We start from the raw sequence: 25,240 nt of genomic DNA, 5'->3' as shown, positions 1-25,240 counted from the left end.
TTGCAGGAGCACACAGTAATGGTCAGCAGGAGTGGGCTTAAGAAAACCACGCAGGGCTTTAAAGGTGCTGTAGGGAACTTTTGTAAAAAAATATTTTTTACATATTTGTTAAACCTGTCATTATGTCGTGACAGTAGAATATGAGACAGATAATCTGTGTAAAAATCAAGCTCCTCTGGCTCTTCCCAGTGTCCTATTGCCATTTGCAGAAACTCCATCGCTCCCGTTAAGAAACAACCAATCAGAGCTGCGGTCCGTAACTTTGTTTGTGTTGAAAATGTAGAAAAATGTATATAATAAGGGAGTACACCATGAATCCATTTTCCAAACCGTGTTTTTGGCTTGTCCTGAATCACTAGGGTACATCTATAATAAGTGTTTATATTCGGACTATTTTAGATTGCTTCGGGGGTACCGCGGCGGAGTAACCCAGTACCTTTGTGATTCTTCATAGACATAAACAGAGAGAAGTAGTTCCGGCTACGATGTTCTTCCGCAAGACGCAAGCAGTTCTGTTTATTAACCGCTAGAGCGTCAAAAGTTCCCTACCACAGCTTTAATACAAAAGCACACACTATGAATGGTGACTGTAGAAAGCAAAAGCCAAATCCCGGACATTTTGGGCGATTTAGAAATCCCGGACTGAAGCAATTTTTTAGGTCCAAAAAGAGGACATGTCTGGGAAAAAGAGAATCACCCTACCTTTTCAAATAGTTGTATCTCGGCCAGATATTGTCCTCCTAACAAACCACACATCAATGGAAAGCTTATTTATTCAGCTTCCAAATGATGTATACATCTTAATTTTGAAAAAATTGGTTTTGTGAGTCAGTGTCACAAATTAATCCACTGGTTCCTCAAATTACGCACATGAGAGGTCGAATGAATTGAGTCAGCAGCAGGTTTACTAAAGTGCTTCATAAGCATTCACTCATCCATAACACAAGAGCTCCTTCAATTCTGTGCAGTTTAAACTGTTTCATTAGCATGTTTCATCTTCTGCTGTACACACAGATCCGTTATTTACAGGAAACACAACCATGCTGCACAAAACAAATCACTCTAAACCCATAAACACTGAATCCACTTCAAACCCACTAAGAACTAGTGCACCATGACTCTCTTTTGGAAACTATCTTCTAGAAAATGACATAACAGGGGTTTGTATCTTGACTCATTCACTTGACTCACTGTGACACTGGTTTTTCTCCATAAACGTCATTTCTCCCATCAGCCCTGCAGTCTCAGGGTAGTTAGATGCTTAAAAGTAACATCTTAACAGCATAAAGTTTTAAAACTAGGTTCCTGCAACTAGGGACCCCCCCCCCCCATCTGAGGGTTGTCCCCCCTAAAATTATGAGTCCTGTGAGAGAGACGTCAACAGTTGTGGAACTCCAGTAAGTAAGGCTGTCAGCTATTTTATTCACTTAAACATTGGATGAAGTGATTATTTTATATTTAATACATGATGCCAATGTATTTTTTTCGATGAGTTAGTAATAATAATGTTACCTGCTTAAAGGAAAGGACTGACAAGTGTTCACAACAAAACCCGCCCGATTGCTACTCAAAACTATCCCAAAGGGGCAGTGTTTCCATATGAGAGTATAGCAGTTATCGTAACCTAGCCCAGTCAGGTGCCGTGGAAAATACAAACTCTCTTTTATATTTAGTTATTATTGTTTTAAATCACTGCTATTGGACTTCCTTATGTCTGTTTGAGGGTTTTACTAATATTTACCCAATGAAAAGCATTCAAAAGAGCTCGTCACTAAACTCTGTAATGTTATGGGTCCTCAAACTGTCAGTCCATTCAGAACAAAGCGCCGCTCGACTGGGCTACTTTAACACTGTTGCTGTGGTTTGTTTTTCATGTCCGCGGGTTGAAGTGATTACAGTGCCCTTGTAATGCGAATTATAGTGTAGGATCCCCACCGAAATCGTGTATTTAACCCCCTGGAATGCAATTTTTATGGGGATACCCCTCTCGAAACACGTCGGGGCTAGTTTTGAGTAGCAATTGGAAGGGTTTTGTTGTAAAAACCTGGCAACCCTGCTGTTGACAGATCTCAGCTTGTTTACAATTCAAGGGTAAATAATAAATAACGGATGTTTGAATAAGTACACCGTTTTCTTTACCAAACTCGTGTTTTTTGTGTGTTTGATGAGCAGAGAATAGCTTTTGCTGTCTAGTTTTAACCAGGCTACTTTTGTAGGCTATGTTTTAAATATGCCGTGCATACAGCCCTCCATCATCTATATATCATGAGATTTTGGCCAAGTGTGTTAAACAACAAGAAAAACTAAGAGCCCATATAGCTACAATAAATGTAATAACCTGTAAGTGTATGAAAGCGTATAATGCGATCCACCTGTTCAAAAACCTTGTTAACTACACTTGATTTTCATAAAATGTTAAGTGCAAGTGTCTTATAAAGCCATATACCAACTCTGATGATGCAGAGTTTAATTAATTATATATATATATATATATATATATATATATATATATATATATATATATATATATTTTATTTATTTTTTTCTTAGTAATGTGCTACCACCTTCCTCACCCCCTTTATAAAAATTATTGGGGTCGCTTCAACCCGCAGTGTGTCACAGCGTATTTTGGCACCGTCTCCCTGCTGCACTTATAGTAATACAGCTTTCCCCTGTGTATACATGTCCTTACAAATACAATTTTAGCTGGATTATTTGTGTCCCCTTCAAAAACTGCTCTTGATAAATTTTGTTTATTGTCCCCCCTAACTGTCAGATGAAATGTATGCCCCTGGTGACATGTAACTTTCGAGGTTCAGTTCATTTTTGTGATGCACTTAATTTGTTCCCAAATCAAACAGCATTGCTGTGGCGCGGCGCCCCTTCTGGACTGGGGGGAAATTGCCTGTATTCGTTGTAAGGCCTCATGCACCGAACCGAGATGCCCGTACCATGACAGTTCAGTACCAATACATGTATCATTCCAACCCTAATAGCTACACTATATTTTATGAAGGGAATTCCTCCCTTTAGGTCCCTTCATATAAGCTTATTTCCACCACAGAAAAAAAAAATAATAAAAATGTAATTGTGATTTATTGTGTGACTTTTTTTCTCCAAACATATCCAGCAATGCAGACCACAAGACCAGATTATGTTTATTTCATGTAAGAAACAAAAATGTTTTTAGGTTTATTATAGGGACCAATTCTCACTATTAACTAGCTGCTTATTATCATGTCTATTACTAACATATTGGCTGTTTATAAGTGATTATAAAGCACATATTCTGCATGAGCATATCCTACATCTCCAAACCTACCTAATACCTAAATCTAAAAACTATCTTACTTTTTTGAGGCAAAAGTCAGCTAATGGTTTGTTAATAGCAAGAATAGGACCTGTTTATTTTATAACCCTGGTCTGAAAAAGTGCAAGCAATGGAGAAGACATTTCAGCAGAGGGCGCCACATAATCAGCTCAAGCCTCCATGTTTTCTCCTGTTCAGCATTACATCAAGACGAAACATTACAATTCGTGCAACACTGCATGCAATATTTGCAACAAAGTCAAAGAGCTGCCAGCCATTCTTTTCTTACCTCAAACAGCCCTGCAGCCTGTCTCTGGGGTCTTTTTCGTTTAAACCGTTTGCTAGAGCTGCTCCCGGTGAGAGGAACGAAGAGGTCACCTCCAGAGCTGCCCTGCCGCTCTCCTTCGTAGCGGCGATGCTCAGCACCTCAGCGTCCGAGCTCAGGAACAGACTTCTGTCCTTGAGGCGCTGCTGAATCATGGGCGTGAGGGGGATGTCGAAGGCAAACAAGGCTCCTGGAGCGCTGTCAGAGCTGGGTTCAGGTGCAGGGTTAGACAGCTCGTCCGTGCTACTGTAGAGAGTCTCCCGCAGACGCTCCGACTCCAGGACGCTCTCAAACTGGCAGCTGAAGACATCTGTGGTGTCACTCTCCCCGGCAGAACACCTGCAGCAGACGGACACACAAACACATCTCACTCAACACAAGCAGACTTTAGGACATTCTGTCTTATGCCTGTTTAAAAGTCCTCTTCGAAAGAAACAACTCAAGCATTTACTACAATGTACATATGTTCATTTGACAACTTAGGCCATAAGAATGAATCTCACAAAATCAACCTGGGTCATATTTCACCTGAAAATTAAAAGAAGAAAACAATAACACCTTCTTAGGATCATGCATTTATCAAACGTTTGTTTCCATAATGCATTTAAACTTTAAGTCATTCTTACATTCATACATTAAAATAAAGAGTGACCAAATTTTCTTCTGTAATGAACTATTAATTATAATGAATAATATTATTCTGAATTGTTATTATTATTATTATTATTATACATTTTTATGAAATAAGTTATCAACAAAATAAGCATCGTTTTCTTTCTGCAAAACATTATTTATGACCTGGATATGTTCTGGACAAATTTATGAGTCACGTTATTATAAAAACACAAGCTTCGTTCCTCAATAACTCAATAAAGGAAGTGAAACTGATAATCAGATGCAGAACTGAATATGAAAAGTAGTTATATTAGCAGATGAACAGCACACTTGAACTTTGCATTGCATAAGATGCAGCTGTGTATATCTCTCATTCTTGACAGCTTTTACTCACCATTCTGAGTTGCCTAGATAGGCATCATAGGAGTGCCCTTGACATAACAGCTATTCATAAAATTATGCTAGAAACAGATTAGGGAAGACATACGCAAGAGTTTTCTCTCAGTAAACTCCAAATTACTGCTTAGAAATCGTAAGTAGCTGTTATGGTAGTTATCTATTGGGTAGATTTAAGGTATCTAATATATGGTCATGCAGAATAAGATATTAATATGTGCTTTATAAGTAAATAGCTAGTAATATATATGCTAATAAGCAAATAGTTAATAGTGAACAGTGTTCTCTAAACTAAAGTGTCTACTCTGCCTTCTATATTCTGGCAGTACTCAAATGAAATGCAACAGTCAGTCGGGAATAATTATTCCAAGATGGTAAACATATCAAGAAAGAAATGCATATTATAAATATATTAATATTTTAATGTAATACTAAAAAACTAAAAAGGGTTTAAATCAGTCGGATTTAAAATGTTGTCAATGTAACAATGCAGAGCTATTGTTTCTACAACATTTGAACAACTACAACTATAACTGCTATTGAACAGAGATAAGACACACAATACTGATTATTTTAATGTTAATGTGTTTGAAAACTAATAAGCAAATCACTTTTTAATTGTCTTATTTTTATACATTATAACCATAGATACACATAAAAAAATAAACTTGCCTTGCCTTGTAAATCTAGACTCAAAACTCATCTGTTTAGCTGTGCATTTATTGAATGAGCACTGTGCAATGTCCGAACTGATTGCACTATATTTTCACTGGTTTTTTATTTTATTTTATGTAAAATCATTTTATAACTGTTTTAAATTCATTTTAAATAAGCATTTTAAATAAGTTTTACAATTGCTTCTTTTATTCTTATTCTTATTTTCTTTCATTATTATTTTACTTTCTTTTATGTAAAGCACTTTGAATTACGATTGTGTATGAAATGTGCTATATAAATAAACTTGCCTTGCCTTGAAAAAAAAAATTATATATATATAACATTTTTTATTAAAACATTTTAATAATAAAATAATTATATAAATAGTTACATAAAATAATATTTATAAAAAACACAAAACATTTACTCATTGTAATAATATTAATAATTATCAGTAATACTGATTCTAAAAATATGAGGAATTAATTTACCTGTGAACGTTGTTTCCTGTTGAACAAACACCAGTTGAATGCCACTGGGGGGGGGTGCTATTTTTTAGAATTCCTTTTAAATTACAGAAGTATCATATAAAATAGCTTGCTCAAGCTAAATAGCAGTGTCTATCTATTATCTAACCGGCTTTTGGCAAGTGAGGACTGAGATGCAGAGGTACTGTACCTGTCTGAGCCGTTCTCTGCTGGTTTGTGATCGGGTCTCAGCACACGCCCCTGGGGCACTCCGGTGGCTTCTGTATGCTGTGTGTCTGGAGTCACTTCCTCTTTCACACTGCAGCTCTGGTACGTTCCGTTCTGCATCTCTCCGTTCACGAGGCTCTCCGCCCTGCTCTCCACAAACCGCAGCTTCTTTGGCGGCTTGTCCCGCAGTTTGCCCCCCTCCAGAAAACTGCTAAAGGTGCCAGGTATCTCGGACAGAATTTTACTGGATTCCCCTAGAGACTCATCCACCAGTTCTGCCGAGGGGTCGTCCTCTGTCCTACTGGGCGAGGGTGACCCGGCCCTCTTGCCCTCCATCTCCTTTCCAACGTTTTCTTGGGAGGGCACCTCTGAGGGCTGCTCCCCATCTGGAGTTGGGCTGGCGTCAGGTTTATTTTGGCAGGCCAGTGCATTCCTGGGGCTTCGACTGGGCCCTGAGCTGAAGCAGCTCAGCTCGTTTGCTGCTGCCATAACTGAGCTGGGGTCCTTTATGAGCGCCTCGCACCACGAGTCAAACAGCAGGGAGTCTCTTGCTAACTCGGACTGGCCATTCTGAATGTCCAGGCCCTGCTTGGCCATATCCAGCTGAGAAGGCTTGGTTTCGTCTTGCCCGATGCAGGGGATCATGAGTGAGGCGGCAGTGGCGTCTCTTGACGGCGAGTCCTGTCTGGACGCAGCATGCTGACTCCGAGCGGTCAGGCCACTCAACAGGTTTGACAGCTCCCTGTCGATCTCCTGGAAGACGGACGCCTCATCAATGTCATCGTCATCAAGACCCGAGTCAAGACCTGAGGCGCTTTCCTGTTTCTCTTGGGTCGAAGGGGCGACTGTTGGACAAAGCCAAAAATTAAGATCAGAGAAAATTAATTGCTAACTCAAAGAAAAATTCAAGTGGAGCAAGACTGTCTGCCTCAAATAAAACCAACGGAAAGCAGGATGAACAACAAGAAAGAGAGAAATATATTTTTCTTGTTGAAAAAGAGAAATAATCTGACAGAATGCACTTTCTATACTTGTTTTGCACTACTTCAGTTACATATACGTGTGTTCATTTACCGTTTTTCTCAGTTGCTTTGGTATATTTCTCAGATCAGAATTGAAGTTCTCAAAACTACCTGTTCTTCACATCGTGTCACTTGTGCACATCAAAAAATCAGTTCCTCATTTCTTTGAACAAGTTGCAAATGCTTTGGTACATCCATGCAAATGATCAATTGTTTATGTCATTTTGATCAAAATGTATTATAATGGGTCTCTGTTGAATTGTGTCATCCCCCACAACATTCAGGCATAAGTTTATAGCATAAGTCTTAACCGTGCAAAATGGCTGAACAAGATGTCATAATATGTCGAGCATATTTATATACATTTCCATTAGACTTTATTTTCTAAATCTCTCCTGCACTGGTAAATTCCCACTTGTCAATGGGGTCAACAGCCAGAGAGAAGAAGAAGAGGAATGAGGCTGGATGTTGGAGAAGTTGGGACCCAAATCAGAGGAAGAGACAGAAGAGGCCAAGGACATATGGGTGTTCCTGATGAGATAAGAGCCACACTTGTAGAACCCGTTCTCAATCATGGGCTTACAATGGCCGAGGCTGGTCGAAGGGAGCAGCCAAATGTTGGGAGAACAACTGTGTCCTCAATCATACAGACTTTCTGTCGACAGAACAGGTATGTACAGTAATTTAACAACAAGCACTGTACTGCAATACTGTTTACTTTCTGTTATGCTTTATACAATATTACAGTATGCCCCTTGCATTTTAAAATATACAGTAAGTATACTTTAAACAGTGACATTTTATCTTCCTCAATTTTGTGTTTTGCATTACAATATTTTTTTCCATATAGGACTGCAAGACAACTTCACAGGTGTGGCAGAGCGCCCCTTTTCACACCTGAACAGGAGGAGGCTATTTGCTCTGGCTGTAGAAAAGAAGATGCAATATGTGCTGGATAGATTTGATGTAACTGTACTGTATCTTGGCCAAAATGAAAATGCATGTAATTCATAAAACTCATTTTGTGTCTTCTGGATATAGTGTATTATTGAACTGGAAGCAAGTGACACATCTTCATCTACATGGATGAGGCTGGCTTCAACCTAACGAAACGCAGAAGGCGTGGTCTAAATATCATCGGCCACAGAGCTACAGTTGAAGTGCCAGGCCAACGAGGCATGAACATTAGCATGGGTGCTGCTATCTCTGAGAATGGTGTGCTAACGCATATTCCCTTTATTGGGCCATACAATACAGAGTGTCTTGTCACCTTTTTAGACACTCTCTACAGGGACCTCATCCCTGAACAAGAGCTGGATATGACCTGCCAAAGCACGTGAGAGTTTGGGACAATGTCAGTTTCCATCGCTCCAACATCATCAGGCAATGGTTTGCAGCCCACAACAGGATGCTGATGGAGTTCCTCTCACCCTACTCTCCATTCCTTAACCCCATCAAGGAATTTTTCTCTGTATGGAGATGGAAAGTATATGATCCCCAGCCACATACACAGATGACCTTCTCTAGCTGCCAGGGATGATGCAGTGTGGGATGACATCACAGCAGATGCCTGCAGAGACTGGATAAGACACTCTTAAAAGATTATTTCCACGCTGCATACCAAGACAAGATATTCATCGATATTCTACAGCACACTGCATGTACAGTTTTCCCTAAGGAGATTGTCTTATGGTCACATTTCTACTTTTATATTTTTCTTGTTTTTTTCCTTGTGCTATGTGGTGCTGTCTTTTCCTTTCTGTATCACAATGGCATGGTCTGTCAACAAATTACAGTACAAACAAGAAAAGCATAAATGTGAATCTGGTCCAGTCTCTTGCAATCAAACTCCCACATACACTAAGGTGTAACCTACAATTTATAATAATGGTCATCAAACCTGTAGCCATAGTTTACATCAGAGCATCCCTCCAGAGTACACTGTTATATTGACAACATGACTTAGCAATTTGACTGTCTTATTCGTACACAGGACTGGTCTTTCTGTAGGGCTGTGTATCGCCAAGAATCTGGCGATACGGTATGTATCACGATACAGGGGTTGCAATAGGATATATTGCGATACACTGTGATACTGTAAGCAAAGCGATATTTGTCAAATTTATTGTGAAGAGGAAAACCCCTTGAGATGTAACATCTCGTTTTCAAGGAGACCGATATATATTGGTATATTTCTTATTTTAGGAATAGGATATATTTTTTTGGAAAGCTGTCATTAAAAACACACCACCATATGTAAATCTTAGCAATAAATAAATATTGTTCAACCAGAACACACTGGGATCTGTATTTGCAATAATCAGTCCCTGTAACATCCAACGTTATTGAACCAATTTTGTGCAGTATGAGTAAAGGTTGAAAAAATTCAAGTGCTTGCAGGATTCTTTAGTTAAATGTATATGTATAAAATGTAAATATATTTTAAGAGCTTGCTTTAAAGGTTCACAGTTTAAGTTTACAATTGTGACGATGTAATAACATTTTGATCTGAACAAAAAATTACATCTGCTTATTATCAATGAAAAATAAAGTTCTTGCAGGATTCCTAAAGAAAACAAAACAATTGTAAATCAATAAAATAGATACAGAAGTTACTATCTTTGTTACACCTTTATACCAAACATTAGATACAGCTCAAATCACGAAACAAGAGTGAAGAAAAAGAAATACATTTAAACAACCAATCGACAGATCAACAAAATAAATATACATTAACTTCTTCAAACCAACAGAACATAACACTAAATCAAAAAGAAAAAAGAAAAACAACAAAATCACCCCAAAATAAACCATAAATTTTCAGTTCCTTGACTGAGCAATATCAATGTAAGACAAAACAAAGAAATAGTACCCAACCAACCCCAATAGCAAAATTCAAACAAAGCCCTAAACCAAATCAACTTATAACAAAATCAAATACTACAAATAATACAATAAACAACCCCCCCCCCCCCAAAAAAAAAAAAAAACAAACAAACAAACAACAACCTTGAATTCAACTGGCACACACAACAGAAAGACAGATAGGCAGACAGACAGAAAGACAGAAAGACAGAAAGACAGACAGGCACACAACAGGCAAACAACAACAGACACACAACAGGCAAACAACAAATCAAGAATGTACTGGCTCAAACGACCACCAGGTGGCAGCGATGTGCAGGCAATAGTGAACTTACAGTTTTTCTCAGTCACTTTGGTGCATTTTTCAAAACAGAAATGAAATTCTCAAAACTACTTGTACAACCTCCACATCATCTAGTCATTTATACACATCATAAAACCAGTTTCTCATTCTTTCGAACAAGTTGCGATTGCTTTTGTACATTCATTCAATTGATTATGCATGTTTATCGGCAATTTCCTGCATTATCAGTTGCTCATGTCATGTTGCTCAAAACGTATTGCATAGTTTTCTGTGCAACAGTCTTACCACTCAAAACATCTAGTCTTTAGTTCATCGTATAAGTCATTAAATGCAAAACGGTTAATCTAGTTGTCAAAAACTGCCTAGCACACTTTTTATATTTATTTTTACAAGTTATTATTAGACTTTTTTAATTTGGCATGAATTGTGCAAGTGAATCTTGACTTATGAAGAGAATGTAGATGATAAACCAATGATAAACCCTTTCTCTGAAATAGCTCAAAGGTTCATCCCATGGATCTTCAGTTGAAAAGCTTATACTGTGTAGACAGAGGACAACACAAGAGTTACACATTCTGACAATGGACTTATTTTCATATTTGTGTCCATATTTATTTTTCCTTTTCTATATCACAATGACATTGTAAAGTTTTTTTTTTTTTTTTTTTTTTGGTCAGACTTTGTAAAAGTGTAACTGGGAATTCTATCCAGTCTCTTTCAATCAATATCCCACATACAGTAATGTGTAAATGTGTACGTTTGAAATGGATATATGGCATATATAAGCATATGGCATATTGTTCAATACAGTAGTTTACATCAGATCATCCCTCCAGAGTAAACTGTTATATTGACAACATGGCTAAGCAATTTGACTGTCTTATCCGTAAACTATGACACAAGGACTTGTCATTCTGATGGCAGTGATATGTTCATTGACAAAGATATTTATTTTTGAGAGATGAACTAAGGATTTTGAGCAGGAGACTGGCTTTTGCAGGTAATCCAAGGTTGATTTGCTTTTTGTACGAGTTGTTTTGAGAAATGCACTTTATGTTTTGCAAATTGTGAGTTTGATTCGAGAAATGTACCAAAGCGACTGAGAAAAACTGTAAAAGCAAAGCATCAGCTGACGACTTATTCCTAGAGGAATGAGGAAGATACACAACCCACACACAGGTCATATCAGTGCAGTGCCACAAGGAAACCGAAATCTCACCTGTGTCTACATATTTATGGTGATTACCTGACATGATGTCTCACCTGTGTCTATATGATTACAAGATTGCCTGATGTGTCTTAATGCTAGTATTTCCTGTCACTGTTTTAAGTTCAGAGATGAAGACTGCTTTCTAGGGATTCAGGAAACTAATTCAAAATGAAAAAAAAAGTAATATGAATCATTTATGATTTTTTAATATATTTTTTATATCTATATTTCGTTTTTGAGAATTGATACATTATCGCCAAACAAAATATTGCAAAACTCGTGTATCAATAATTTCTAACACCCCTATCATTCTGATGCCACAGACATGTTCATTGGCACAGATATTTATTTATTTTCAGGCAGGGAGACAAATAGACAGACAGGCAGACAGACAGACAGACAGGCAGACAGAGAGAGAGAGACATACAGACAGACAGACAGACAAAGAGACAGACAGACACACAGACAGAGAGACAGACACACAGACAGACATACAGACAGACACACAGACATACAGACAGACAGACAGACACACACAGGAAGAGATACATACAGACAGACAGAGAGACAGACAGACACACAGACAGAGAGACAGACACACAGACAGGCAGACATACAGACATACAGACAGACACACAGACAGAGAGACAGAGAGACAGACAGGCAGACAGAGAGAGAGAGACATACAGACAGACAGACAGACAAAGAGACAGACAGACACACAGACAGAGAGACAGACACACAGACAGACATACAGACAGACACACAGACATACAGACAGACAGACAGACACACACAGGAAGAGATACATACAGACAGACAGAGAGACAGACAGACACACAGACAGAGAGACAGACACACAGACAGGCAGACATACAGACATACAGACAGACACACAGACAGAGAGACAGAGAGACAGACAGACACAGAAAGACAGAGAGACATACATACAGACAGACACACAGACAGAGAGACAGACAGACAGACACACAGACACACACAGACAGAGAGACAGACACACAGAAAAAAAAGAAACAGACAGGCAGAGAGACATACATACAGACAGACAGAGAGAGAGACAGACAGATAGATAGACAGACAGGAAGGGAGACAGACAGACAGAGAGACATACAGACAGACAGGCAGACAGACAGACAGACACACAGGCAGGTAGACAGACAGAGAGACAGACAGACAGGTAGGGAGACCGACAGACAGACAGGCAGGTAAGTAGTCTCCCTTCCTGTCTGTATATCTGCGTTTGACACAATTGACCACAACATTCTTTTGCATAGACTTGAACACTTTGTTGGCATCAGTGGAAGTGCATTAGCATGGTTTAAATCATACTTATGTGACCGCCATCAGTTCATAGCAGTGAATGGAGATGTATCATATCAATCACAAGTGCAGTATGGAGTACCTCAAGGCTCAGTACTCTTCACGCTTTATATGTTTATATGTTTCTTCGGCCTGGTGAAACACACCAATTTGAAAAACTAATGGAATGCATAGTCGATATAAAAAACTGGATGACAAGTAATTTCTTTCTGCTAAATTCTGCTAAATAGTTAATTATAGGGCCTAAAAACTCTGCTTGTAATAACCTAGAACACTGTCTAAGACTTGATGGTTGCTCTGTCAATTCTTCATCATCAGTTAGGAACCTAGGTGTGCTATTTGATAGCAATCATTCCTTAGAAAGCCACGTTTCTAGCATTTGTAAAACTGCATTTTTCCATCTCCAAAATATATCTAAATTAAGGCCTATGCTCTCAATGTCAAATGCAGAAATGCTAATCCATGCATTTATGACCTCAAGGTTAGATTATTGTAATGCTTTATTGGGTGGTTGTTCTGCACGCTTAGTAAACAAACTACAGCTATTCCAAAATGCAGCAGCAAGAGTTCTTACTAGAACCAGGAAGTATGACCATATTAGCCCGGTCCTGTCAACACTGCACTGGCTCCCTATCAAACATCGTATAGATTTTAAAATATTGCTTATTACTTATAAAGCCCTAAATGGTTTAGCACCTCAGTATTTGAATGAGCTCCTTTTACATTATACTCCTCTACGTCCGCTACGTTCTCAAAACTCAGGCAATTTGATAATACCTAGAATATCAAAATCAACTGCGGGTGGCAGATCCTTTTCCTATTTGGCGCCTAAACTCTGGAATAACCTACCTAACATTGTTCGGGAGGCAGACACACTCTTGCAGTTTAAATCTAGATTAAAGACCCATCTCTTTAACCTGGCATACACATAACATACTAATATGCTTTTAATATCCAAATCCGTTAAAGGATTTTTAGGCTGCATTAATTAGGTAAACTGGAACCGGAAACACTTCCCATAACACCGTACTTTCTACATCATTAGAAGAATGGCATCTACGCTAATATTAGTCTGTTCTTCTCTTATTCCGAGGTCACCGTAGCCACCAGATCCAGTCTGTATCCAGATCAGAGGGTCACTGCAGTCACCCGGATCCAGTACGTATCCAGACCAGATGGTGGATCAGCACCTAGAAAGGACCTCTACTGCCCTGAAAGACAGCGGAGACCAGGACAACTAGAGCCCCAGATACAGATCCCCTGTAAAGACTTTGTCTCAGAGGAGCACCAGGACAAGACCACAGGAAACAGATGATTCTTCTGCACAATCTGACTTTGCTGCAGTCTGGAATTGAACTACTGGTTTCGTCTGGTCAGAGGAGAACTGGTCCCCCAACTGAGCCTGGTTTCTCCCAAGGTTTTTTTCTCCATTCTGTCACCGATGGAGTTTCGGTTCCTTGCCGCTGTCGCCTCTGGCTTGCTTAGTTGGGGTCACTTCATCTACAGCGATATCGTTGACTTGATTGCAAATAAATGCACAGACACTATTTAACTGAACAGAGATGACATCACTGAATTCAATGATGAACTGCCTTTAACTATCATTTTGCATTATTGACACACTGTTTTCCTAATGAATGTTGTTCAGTTGCTTTGACGCAATGTATTTTGTTTAAAGCGCTATATAAATAAAGGTGACTTGACTTGACAGAGAGACAGACAGACAGACAGACAGAGAGACATAAAGAACCTAACCTGTTAACATGGGAGCCGAATTAAAAACAGACACGCCACGCAGCTGAGATGTTTTCGCCACGCATCCAGTGTGTCCTGACCGGCCTAATGATGCCCGGGTGTTGGCTGTTGAGATTACAACAACGAGGTTGTACTTGAAGTATATCTAAGCACTGTATTGAAATTTTGCCCCGTCACTCTCAATTTTAAAGTGCTCCAATGCTGTACTTTTTTTTGCCCGCTTCATATTAGAAAAATGACTTCTTCTTGTGGACATTACAAATGTCTGGGAGCGCTCTGGCGGTCTCTGGTGGTGCAAAAATGTATTACAACTAAATTCAATGCACGCCATTGACGTCACTTAACCGAGCAAAATGTTTCACTCGGTTACGCAATTTCTAACGGTTAATCGGTTAACCGGTTAACCATGGACACCCCTAGTTTGGATGTGTGTCATTTGTGGAAGTACAAGGAAACCATGAGCCAGTAAACTTTGTGACTTATGCACACTTCTGAAACAGGTTTCATCATGACGGTCGTTGACACTGAAGCGTGACACACCAGTGATACGGAAACACTGAAGATCTTGAAGGAGTGTTTTGTGTTCATGTTGGTGATTAAAACACACAAAACAGCTCAATAGGGTTGTCACTCCTCTCTTGAGAGTTTAATCACACTCTATACACACAGTCCAATCAATTCCTGTAAGTCAGTGATATTCACATTCCACAAGCGAATTAACTCCTCAAACATTTAAAGTGACAGTCCTATCTGTGAACAGAACCAAACTGAACAACTAGTTGATAATGCAGTGACGTCTCTTTTCACGAGAAATGGTAGCTTGAGAAAGAGTGCCACTGGATGTTAGTCAATCACAGAAACAAAACAGTAACGGTACGTGTCTTTACTGACTCCAAAATATTGATACGATCTCTCTCCACTAAAGTTTCTTCCAACAGCCCCGTGGTCTTGGGGAAATCCCATAGATTACTCTCCATAGAGAACAATGTTGCCAGATCTCACTGGAAAAACTGGATTTAAAAAAACAAGCCACTTGCTTATTTAAAATAAACCCAAATACATTGATAATTTTTATGAACTACATTTATGAAAAAAAAGCCCTAAAGACGTTTATAAAAATATGGACATGGGAACACTAAAGACAATTAGCTGTTTACCAGCAGCAGCTTTAGGAGTCGACGAGTGGCTTACTTAAAATTGATGGATATAATGCGTCAGCTGAATAACATGTCTTCGGTCAGAAATAGACATCAAATAGGTTAAACTGATGCTCAAAATGTTCCTATAATATTAACTACCTCAATAATCGCAACTTTGAGAGTGGCTCATGACAACTGAGATATTTACTACCAAAGTTCAAGGTTGTTGCCTCTCTTATGTCTGTATGATTTATTATAAAAACATCTCTATTTACATCATTTATTTTCTTAAATGCACTTCACCAGGTGTCACCAGCAAAGCATTATGTTTTCTACACTGAGCTATTTCTACCTGGTTTAGTTCATTTATCAAATTAATTTAGATTTTACCAGTCAGCACTGTAAGACCCTCTCAGAAAAGCTAGTTTCTGTTTTTTCACAAGGGAACAAATCAGGGTTTGTGTACAAACGGTCAGATTCTGTGAACTATATAATGTTGCACAGAACTAGATGCTAGTTGCATTATAGTTTAGTAAAGGGGTAAACAGCCATCTGGTCTGAACCCCTACTTTCTTTTTTTTCTCCAGACATTAACTGATGGACTGGAGTGGTGTGGATTATTTTGATGTTTTGATGTCTCATTCTGACAGCATCCATTTGTGAGACGGTGATGCAATTACTATCTCACTCTCTCTATTATGCAAATACACTTATCTAATCTTATCTGATGAAGAAACTGATCTCATATACATCTCGGATGAGCTGAGGGTGAGCGCTTTTTCAGCAAATCTGAACTATGAACTATTCCTGTAATCCACAATCCATTTTTTTTTCTCAGTTTATTTAATGATTATGTTTTAAAGAAGCACACACAGGAGAACGGGATGTTACACATTTAGAAGAGTAGGGTGTTAATTTGGACCTGTATTCAGCCGAAAAAATACAGCATCATATACGGAAGTGAAAGAGAAAATGTGTTACATGCAGTTTCAATTTACTATTTTATATATATATATATATTATGAAATGTATATACTGTGTATATTTATTATGCATATATAAATACACACACATACAGTATATATTTAGTAAATATTTACATGTATATACATTCATATATTTATATTCTTCTATTTTAAATTATATATAAATGTATTTAATATATAAACGTAACATTTTTCTTAAATATATACATGCATGTATTTTTATTTATATACTGTATGCATAATAAATACACACAGTACACACACATGTATTATGTAAACAAATTTTATTTTGCATGCAATTAATCATTTGACAGCACTAATATATATAAATACACACAACAATTACATGTATGCAAGAAGTATGGAAGAATATAAAGTACCAGTATCAGCTGAGCTTGTGTCTTCTGTCTTTCCCGAGAGAAACTGCTCCTTGGCTTTGGCAACACTCTGTGCATGTGCAGAAGATCTGCTGAGCCGATCAAACGCTTCTCCCTGCAAGAACAAACCAAAGTTAAACATGCATTCATATGACATCATTTTAACTTTGCAAAGTGTGCATGTGGCAGTATTATGATTGAAGACAGAAAGTCTTCCAAATTTAGCAAATCAGTTTTAAAAGACAGATGGATGCTGTCAAGTTCCAAAACAAATGACAAAATAGCTTTGAGAGAAGAACAGACCCAAAAACCTCACAAGTTATTAATTATAGAAAATCTTTTCCTCTCCTCCACAGCTCTCACATCTGTTTTGCTGTGGCATATTCGAGTTGCAGCAGGTTTCACAACTAATGTCATATCACAACACGCAGATGAACATTTTTATTCTTTGCTTCTCACACAGAGATTGAGCTAAACATCTAGCTTTTGAGTTCCACGGAAGAAAGTTAGCTATACAGGTTTGCAGACATTTTGACTGTGAGTAAATGATCATTTTCACTTCAGGACAAACTGTTTTCTTTAAATCCAGCGAGTTCATGAATGTGTGAATCTAGCATTCGTGTCCATCACGCTGAAGTTCCCACAGGAGGCCGCTCACTATGACTCGCTCCAGGCAGCTCAGGAATCTCTCTGTTTCCACAAACTGACTCATTTTTTAATACTAGTGTCTTTTTACAAATAATTGACTGCACTCTAGCCACATGACGAGCGTGTGGACTTACTGGAACTGAACTGAAATGGTCTCCGCTTTCAATTTCACAAGAGAAGTCGGCCTTATTGAAAATCTGACCTCAGTGTTTAGGTTTGCCTCTTTTGCCTTGTTTGTTACGATCAGAGTTCAACATCAGAGCCCTCTGAATCAGACATCTTTATCAGACAACATCTATAAAACAAGCTCAAAGTCTAACGTCAGCTTCAGAGCTGATCATGCTGAAGTCAGATCTAATGGAGGGAAATCATTCTGATCCCTGAGACATCAAGACATCAGGAAATCCAGTTATTGTCTAGTCCAAGATCTCCACGGAGGACTGGAGCTGATCTGTTCAATCAATGTCAGTTTTTATCCACATGAAACCTACATGTATAACAGTACATTCTTATTTCATCCACAACGCAAACACTGTAGACTCAAATTCATGAAAAAATGACTGATCAGTCTAACAAATCCTTTGATGGATTAATCTGTCAGAATAGTTATTGTAAATTAACATCTGACTGACGTTGTGAACCAAGACTTTATTTTCAGTCACTTCAGATGACGCAAGAGCTGCTTTGCGTAACAAGGTTCATGGTATCAGTAACACTGACTGATTGTTCACATGACAATGTGAGGGAAACAGCACAGGTAACACACACAGAGCACTTCATGCTCACAAAAAGTTCACAAAGGTTTTTGCACTTCTTCAAAAAACGAACAATGTAAGTTTTATGAGCTCCACAGTTGGTGTAAAGCTGACAATTACCAATGATGACATTTATTACGAAACATCTCTGTTTGTAGCCTAGGCTTTCTCACGCTGTCAAAACACACTTGTTACTGAAAAACTGTGTGTACTCAATGCATCTTCAATGCTTCTGTTATGTGTGTCCCTTGTTAACCATATCTGAAGACTTTGCTTTAAGAAACAATGAACACAATGTGACTAGCAGGCCCAGAGGTCATAGCTGGCACTACTATTGGATGCCAAATGGTGATGGCACTATGCATACTTTCACAGAAAACAATGTGTTGAATTTTAGGATGCTTGTGTCATCCACCTTCCAAATCCAGAGTGCTCCTCCTTAAACCACAGCGCTCATTATCATTCCTCGAAAAGACCTACTTACATACACACAAAACAAATCCATTCAATAAATAAACAATTTGAGGAACGCTGAAGTTACAGAGCCTGTCTAGGCACCAAAAAATGATCTGGTTACTTTAAAAAGTGAGCTGAACTGGGAACAATGAAGATGAACCAATTCTGACAATCCAGATTTTGCACTACAGTGAGCAGTCTGAGGTTTGCCCTCAGGGTAAAACCTGGTATTTAAGGCACACAGACAGCATGTCTGCCAGTGAGCTTTAGTTTTCATGATAATTACTCTCAGAAAACAGAGGAATAACGCACCATTTCTGATCAGGTTTAAGAGCAGCAGAACACGGTTTACGTTTCCACTTCATTGAGAATAGTACAGCATCCTGCAGGAATTAACCATCAAAATACAATTAATTGTGATCACCAACTTAGGCAAAACTTCAGCCTTTCTAATACGGTTTAATACTGTAAAGCTGCTTTGACACAATCTGTAAAAAGACTTGACTTCTGCCATCAGAGTTTTACCTGACACCAAACATCATCTAGTAAAGTGTTGACTATTCATTTATTACGGTCAAGTGCACATTTCAGGTCCTGAAACTGCTCACAATTTCTTGAAAGTTTTCTTTAATCATCTTTAGCTCTTAATATCAATAGTTGTGTGACAAATTAATCTTGGTCACACTTTATCTTAAGGTCCAATGCTTTCTATTTCCAAACCATTAACTACAACGTTTGTCTCAGTAAACTTATAATTAGCTGCTTATTAATAGTTGGTAAATTTAGGTATTGGATTAGGGATGTAGAATAGGCTCATGCAGAATATGTGTTTTATAAGCACTTAAAAACAGATAATATATTAATAACAGCAATGCTGATAAGCAACTAGTTTGAATTGGTCATTTTACTAAAGTGTTACCTTAATTTTTAAATACAAGTAATCCCTGTAGTTCCATGCGGTTGCATAAACGGTTTAGACTAGTCTTAAAAGTTAGTCATCTTATTATTTTTCTTAAAACTGGTCATGACTTTTGAATTCAGTTATGAAAAGGTAGATTGGTCTTATTTGTATTGAAAAAGTAAGACTGATTATTACCCCGTGGTAACTGCTTGTTGGTCAAACTACTTCTTTAGACTGTCTTAACATGGTGGCTAAGATTACGCAACTGGAAACGTTCAGATATAATAGCATGTCACACTCCTTACAGATTTAAATAGCAAAAGCATTACAGAACTACCCACAGTCTTATTATTAGCAGAAATTCCCCTACAGAAATGAGTGGTACTTGTGTTTGTTTGTAACGGTCACCATGCAGAGGTCACATGACTGTATTCACACTTTATCTGTAAACCCTCTATACCTGGGGTCGGCAAGTAAGTTTGGCATCGGGCAGGCCAGAACATATATAGTATTTGTGGTTAAACGGATCGTAGTTGATCCCCGCACAGTTTGGCACGCATGTGATCCACAGATTAATTGCAAAATTTTACCATAATAGCGTATAAGTTTATCATTTGTTTGTATTTACCCAAGCAAGTTAATTTTACATGAACATTTTCCACAACAATCTAAACTTCATACACCATAATTGTAAAGCAAAAAAAAAACAGGTTTTTAAAATATTTATTAAATGTATTAAAAATAAATAAAAAATAAAACGATTCCATTGCATAAGTATTAATATCTGGGACAGTTAAAATTCTGCTTGTAGATGTTACTATACTTCAAGTGAAGTTAACCTGTGGGAAATTCAATTGAGTGGGTATGACATCTTACTAAAAGGTCAGAGCAAAAACCAAGCCCTGAGGTCAAAAAACTGCCTGTAGAGCTCAGAAACAGGTTTGTGTCAAGCCACACATCTGTAGAGGAGTTCAGAAAAACAACATCACAGAAGCTCACAGAAGCATGTAGTCTCTGTAACCCTTACTGGAAGAAGTTTGAAACAACCAGGACTCTTCCTAGAGCTTGCCTCCTGGCCAAACTGAGCCACTGATAGAGAAGGGCTTTAGCTTGAGTAGTGTCCAAGAAGCTGATGGTCACTCGAGTCCAGCTTCATGATCATATGTGGAGATAGGAGAACTCCACAGAAGGACAAACATCACTGTTGCACTCAGACTTTATGGCGGTGTGGCAAGACTCAATCCTGCACTCAATGCACCAAAATATTGTATGTTTTTGATTGATGAAAAATGAAACTATAATTGCCTGTGACAGACTCTTACAGTGTCTTCTGTAACTGGTGGTGATCTGTTGCTCTGTGTTAAATCCTGTAGTGGTAGGACAGTCATTAACAGAAAGTGTCCGGGTTTTACACTGGATAAATGAATAAAGCAGAGTAGTGACATGTAACCTGTCAAATATCTTCATTCACCAACTTGCTAAAACACACATATGTGGGAGATGCAGAATGGATAAAAATAAGTCAAAAAATAAAAAGAGGACTTGAATAAGCCCATTTATGGCCTGTTTGAGTCATGCTCTTAACAAATTATGTCTTTTTGCTCTTTGCATATTCTGAATAATAAATGTTTATCATTTTAAAGCCTAATTTATTGTAAATATCACTTGACAGCCTACTTTTACACAGAATTATTCCTTGGCATCCTCATTTACTTAACTGCATTTTTTTAATTGTTTGCGTGCTGGAGGTATGTTATTATGTTGTGTGCAGAGTGATGTTAACATATAAGCAAGCTGTTGAGAGAAAACAGCACTATCAAAGAGTCTAAAGAGGAAAGTTGACAGAGAAAATAGTGCATACAAAGAAGAATGCAAAGACAACTACTGCTTGCGTTCATCATTCCTAGTTTTGTGAATGCAAAGCAGGTGTCTCATCGGCAAAAAGAAAGTTGTCGCTGTTTGCAAAGACTTTTAAAAGCTCTCAGTTCATCTCAAAATAAAACATTGTTGCAGAAGTCGTCATACGTTTATTTTGAATGCAACATCACTAAAGATGAAGTGATTGTGAGTAACTGTTGCTGTCATGACTGATCTATTTCAGAACCAGCCGCTATCAAAATAATTTGACTGTGGGAGCGGGTCAGATATTATTCCTGGCGTGCCAGTTTTGGCACCATGTGAGATTATTATAAGTGACCAGAGCTTTATTATTGCTGTATTAAACTGTTTAGGAGACTATGATGCTCCAGTGTATGACAGCAAAGTCAACTCCATTTAATGGGATATTTATGCCTGGCTTCACAAAGGCTAATCGTTCAACACTCAAAATCTAAATCTTAAAAATTTTACCTTGATCGCGAATACTGAACAATTCTTGTTTTATTATTGTTTTTGTTGTTGTTGTTGTTCATTGACAAAGGTGAGATATTGTATTCTAATGAAAGAGAGCATGTCACATCTTTGTGACTTTAAAAGAATTGAAGGAAACACAAACTATTTATAAGGGCTGGGTTTTGACACAAATTTCAAGCTTGTGATTCGATTCGATGAAATATTGATTATTTTGGATACCTCTCAGGTACAGTCAGGGCCGTCACTGGTGGGGTGAAAGGTGGTGACGATTATAGGGGCCCACGGCTGAGAGGGGGGGGCCCAATGATCTCAACTGACTGGCTGAGGCCAGCCTAAAAAGATGCTCAGGACAGTTGATGGGCCACTGCTGCGCGTCATCGTGAAAGCTTATCTTTTTCACGTGTTTTTAAGCCGTACCGCTTGTCGACTTAAAAGCATCCAAACACAAGACGCGGAGAAGCTGAACAGAGTACAAACTTGAAAAAAACTTGAACATTGTTTAAATAGCACAAATAAATAAAAATGAACGAACATACAAATTAAACAATTTCAAACAGGGGCCACTGGTACCACCTTCACCAGGGCCCTGCTGACCCCAGCTATGGCCCTGGGTACAGTACATGCCAAATTTTCTTGAGGAAAAAAAATATCTCAACTAATGCTGTAAAATAAACATGAGAGTCAGTTAGTACTACATTATAATACTGAAGGTGAAAATTGACTGATTTATGCTGTACAACTGCTTAAATTGCACTTTTTATAATTTAAGTTTTTATAATTTTTTTTATAATAATTATAAAAAAGTTAGTTTTTTTAAATATACACATTTAAATAGTGTCTGTCATAAAAACATGGACAGATTTATTCAAACATAAATAAAATATTAAAGAAGTAACAAATTATAATGAATGTTATATGGTGCATATATTAAGCAAAATGCCCTTGTTTCATAATAAAAGCACTAAAGCACAATGCTTACTGCGATATATTGGATGGGAGGTGCCCCTCAATGTTCAATCCATTAACTGAAAACAGACTAATCGATTCTTAGGATTTAGGAATCCATATCGCTTCGTAAAAAAGAGAATCTATATTTTTTACCCAGCCCTACTAATAATGGTTATTTATTGAATATTTTTAACTGAAATCAAAAAGCAAACATTGTTTGAAATTAAAATACCTAATGAAAAAAGCTTGTTTCCTAAATAAAATAAAAAATAAATAAATACAAAGTAAAGAGTAAAAAATAAATAACTAGCAAAAGTCGTCTAGTACTGAATACACAAACAGTGGTATGATTTTAAAAGGGTCATATGATGCTGCTAAAAATAACATTATTTTGTGGGTTTGGTATAATGCAATGCATGTGGTTTAAGGTTAAAAAAAACATTATTTTCCAAACTGTACATTATTGTTGCTCCACTATGCCCCGCCTTCTGAAACGCATTGAATTTCACAAGGCTCATTTCTCTGAAAAGAGAGGTGTGCTCTGATTGGCCAGCTATCCGGTGCTTTGTGATTGGCCGAATGCCTCAAGCGTGAGATGGAAATGTTATGCTCTTAACATATTGTGATGCCTTGTCCGGCAGGAGCGACGAGACAAAAACCTAAAACCCATTATAAACATGATATAAACATGATTTCTAGTCGTGTTTTCCTTTGGAAGGACAAACAAAGTAGTTTGGCTTTCACAGTGAAACACACAGCGTCTATAAGACATGACGGCAGCAGAAACAACAATACTACAATGAGAATAAAATATATGCCTTCTTTCTTTGTGTGAACATCTGGGCATCATTATGCAAATCTTCCCACACAGTGATGTAGACATGTGGGGCGTGTTTGAAATGAGCCATTTTATGGGGGCGTAGACGAGTCTTAACTTAACTTAACTAAAAGAATGTCTCTTTGGATTTGAGACTTTAGTCTTTGCAAAGTTACAGATCTTTACGCAGCAAGAGCTTATAACACTCCAAAGAGAAAGCAAACATTTTAAATCACATCATATGACCCCTTTAAGGAAAAACTATTAACAAGATCACAAAACCAAAATAACCGACTTTGGAAAATTGTGTTGTTAGAGATTCTGAATTTCGGTTTCGATTACTTTTTGATTCCAGCCCTGCTCACACATGCATTGCTCTCCACACACGAATACACATGAACAAAAAAATTACTATTACTATCAAAAATCCAATGTTAAAGGCGTAAAAATTGCACAATTGTTATGCATTGCTTTAAGCAGAATTAGAGTACATTTTTGCATTTTATATTGGATTTAGATATTCAATCATATTCAACTTGTTTTGTGAAGTGTGGTAAATTGTTTATACTCTGCAAGCAATAATGTTGTACATGATCAACAAACAGAAGATAACTAGTCAAGTGACTGCTCTATCAACCATTGCACATTTCCAATCAATTGATCAATCAATAAAAGCATTACAACTGTACCACGAGTATTTAGTATTTAACCACTGAGCCTAAACCATAAACACTGTAATAACACATGACAGTACTGTGCTTTACAAACTAAACCTACACGACCAAATATGAGTGAATCCCACGGATGATTGGCTGGTTTGATCAAACACCAGCAGACAATGAACACAAAGCCTGAACAGAGATGTTTGTATTGATAGTCTCTGTCTGGTAACTCAGCACTCTTACTTCAGCTCTGCTGGTTAGATTTACACTATTAGTGTTGTTATTACACTAGTAGTTACACTGTTATAACATGCATTAAGGTCAAACCCAAAGCATCATCACATGGATCCCAATTCATCATTCATCTCGCTAGCCAGAAAACAACAATAAAGCTCCGTCCTGGATGAAGACGTAGCCAAGAAATAAAGTAGAAATATATCAAATAAATCGCGCCATGTTCTCTCCATCACTATCATCATAATCATCATCATCATTGTTTTGAATCTCATTTATGCGTTTTCACTAATTTCTCTCCTTGTGTGCTGCTAGTCTGTTAGCTTCACTAACGTTACTAAGATGTAAACGTGCAGTGCAGCTAGAGAAATAACCAGTAAATATGTTTAAAGTGTGTTTTCAACCAAACACACACAATCGTGTATGAAATGACTCAAACTGAAACTACAGTGTGGCACATAAATAGAGAA

The 25,240-nt window shown here is 37.7% G+C and overlaps 1 protein-coding gene across 1 annotated transcript in view; it reads right to left on the bottom strand.

Moving 5' to 3' along the window:
- Nucleotides 1-25,240, bottom strand: part of psd3l (pleckstrin and Sec7 domain containing 3, like) — a 113,562-nt gene that overhangs the window by 84,394 nt on the left and 3,928 nt on the right. The window contains exons 3-5 of the mRNA XM_026273078.1: nt 17,001-17,112; nt 5,982-6,843; nt 3,600-3,974 (exon numbers count right to left, since the gene is read on the bottom strand). Coding sequence (XP_026128863.1) covers nt 3,600-3,974; nt 5,982-6,843; nt 17,001-17,112 — 1,349 coding nt within the window. The remainder of the gene's footprint in view (nt 1-3,599; nt 3,975-5,981; nt 6,844-17,000; nt 17,113-25,240) is intronic.

Source organism: Carassius auratus, chromosome 10 (genome assembly GCF_003368295.1).
Source record: "Carassius auratus strain Wakin chromosome 10, ASM336829v1, whole genome shotgun sequence".
NCBI classification, from domain to species: Eukaryota; Metazoa; Chordata; class Actinopteri; order Cypriniformes; family Cyprinidae; genus Carassius; species Carassius auratus.
The sequence above is the reverse complement of the archived record's forward strand: the minus strand, read 5'-3'. Positions and strand labels throughout refer to the sequence as shown.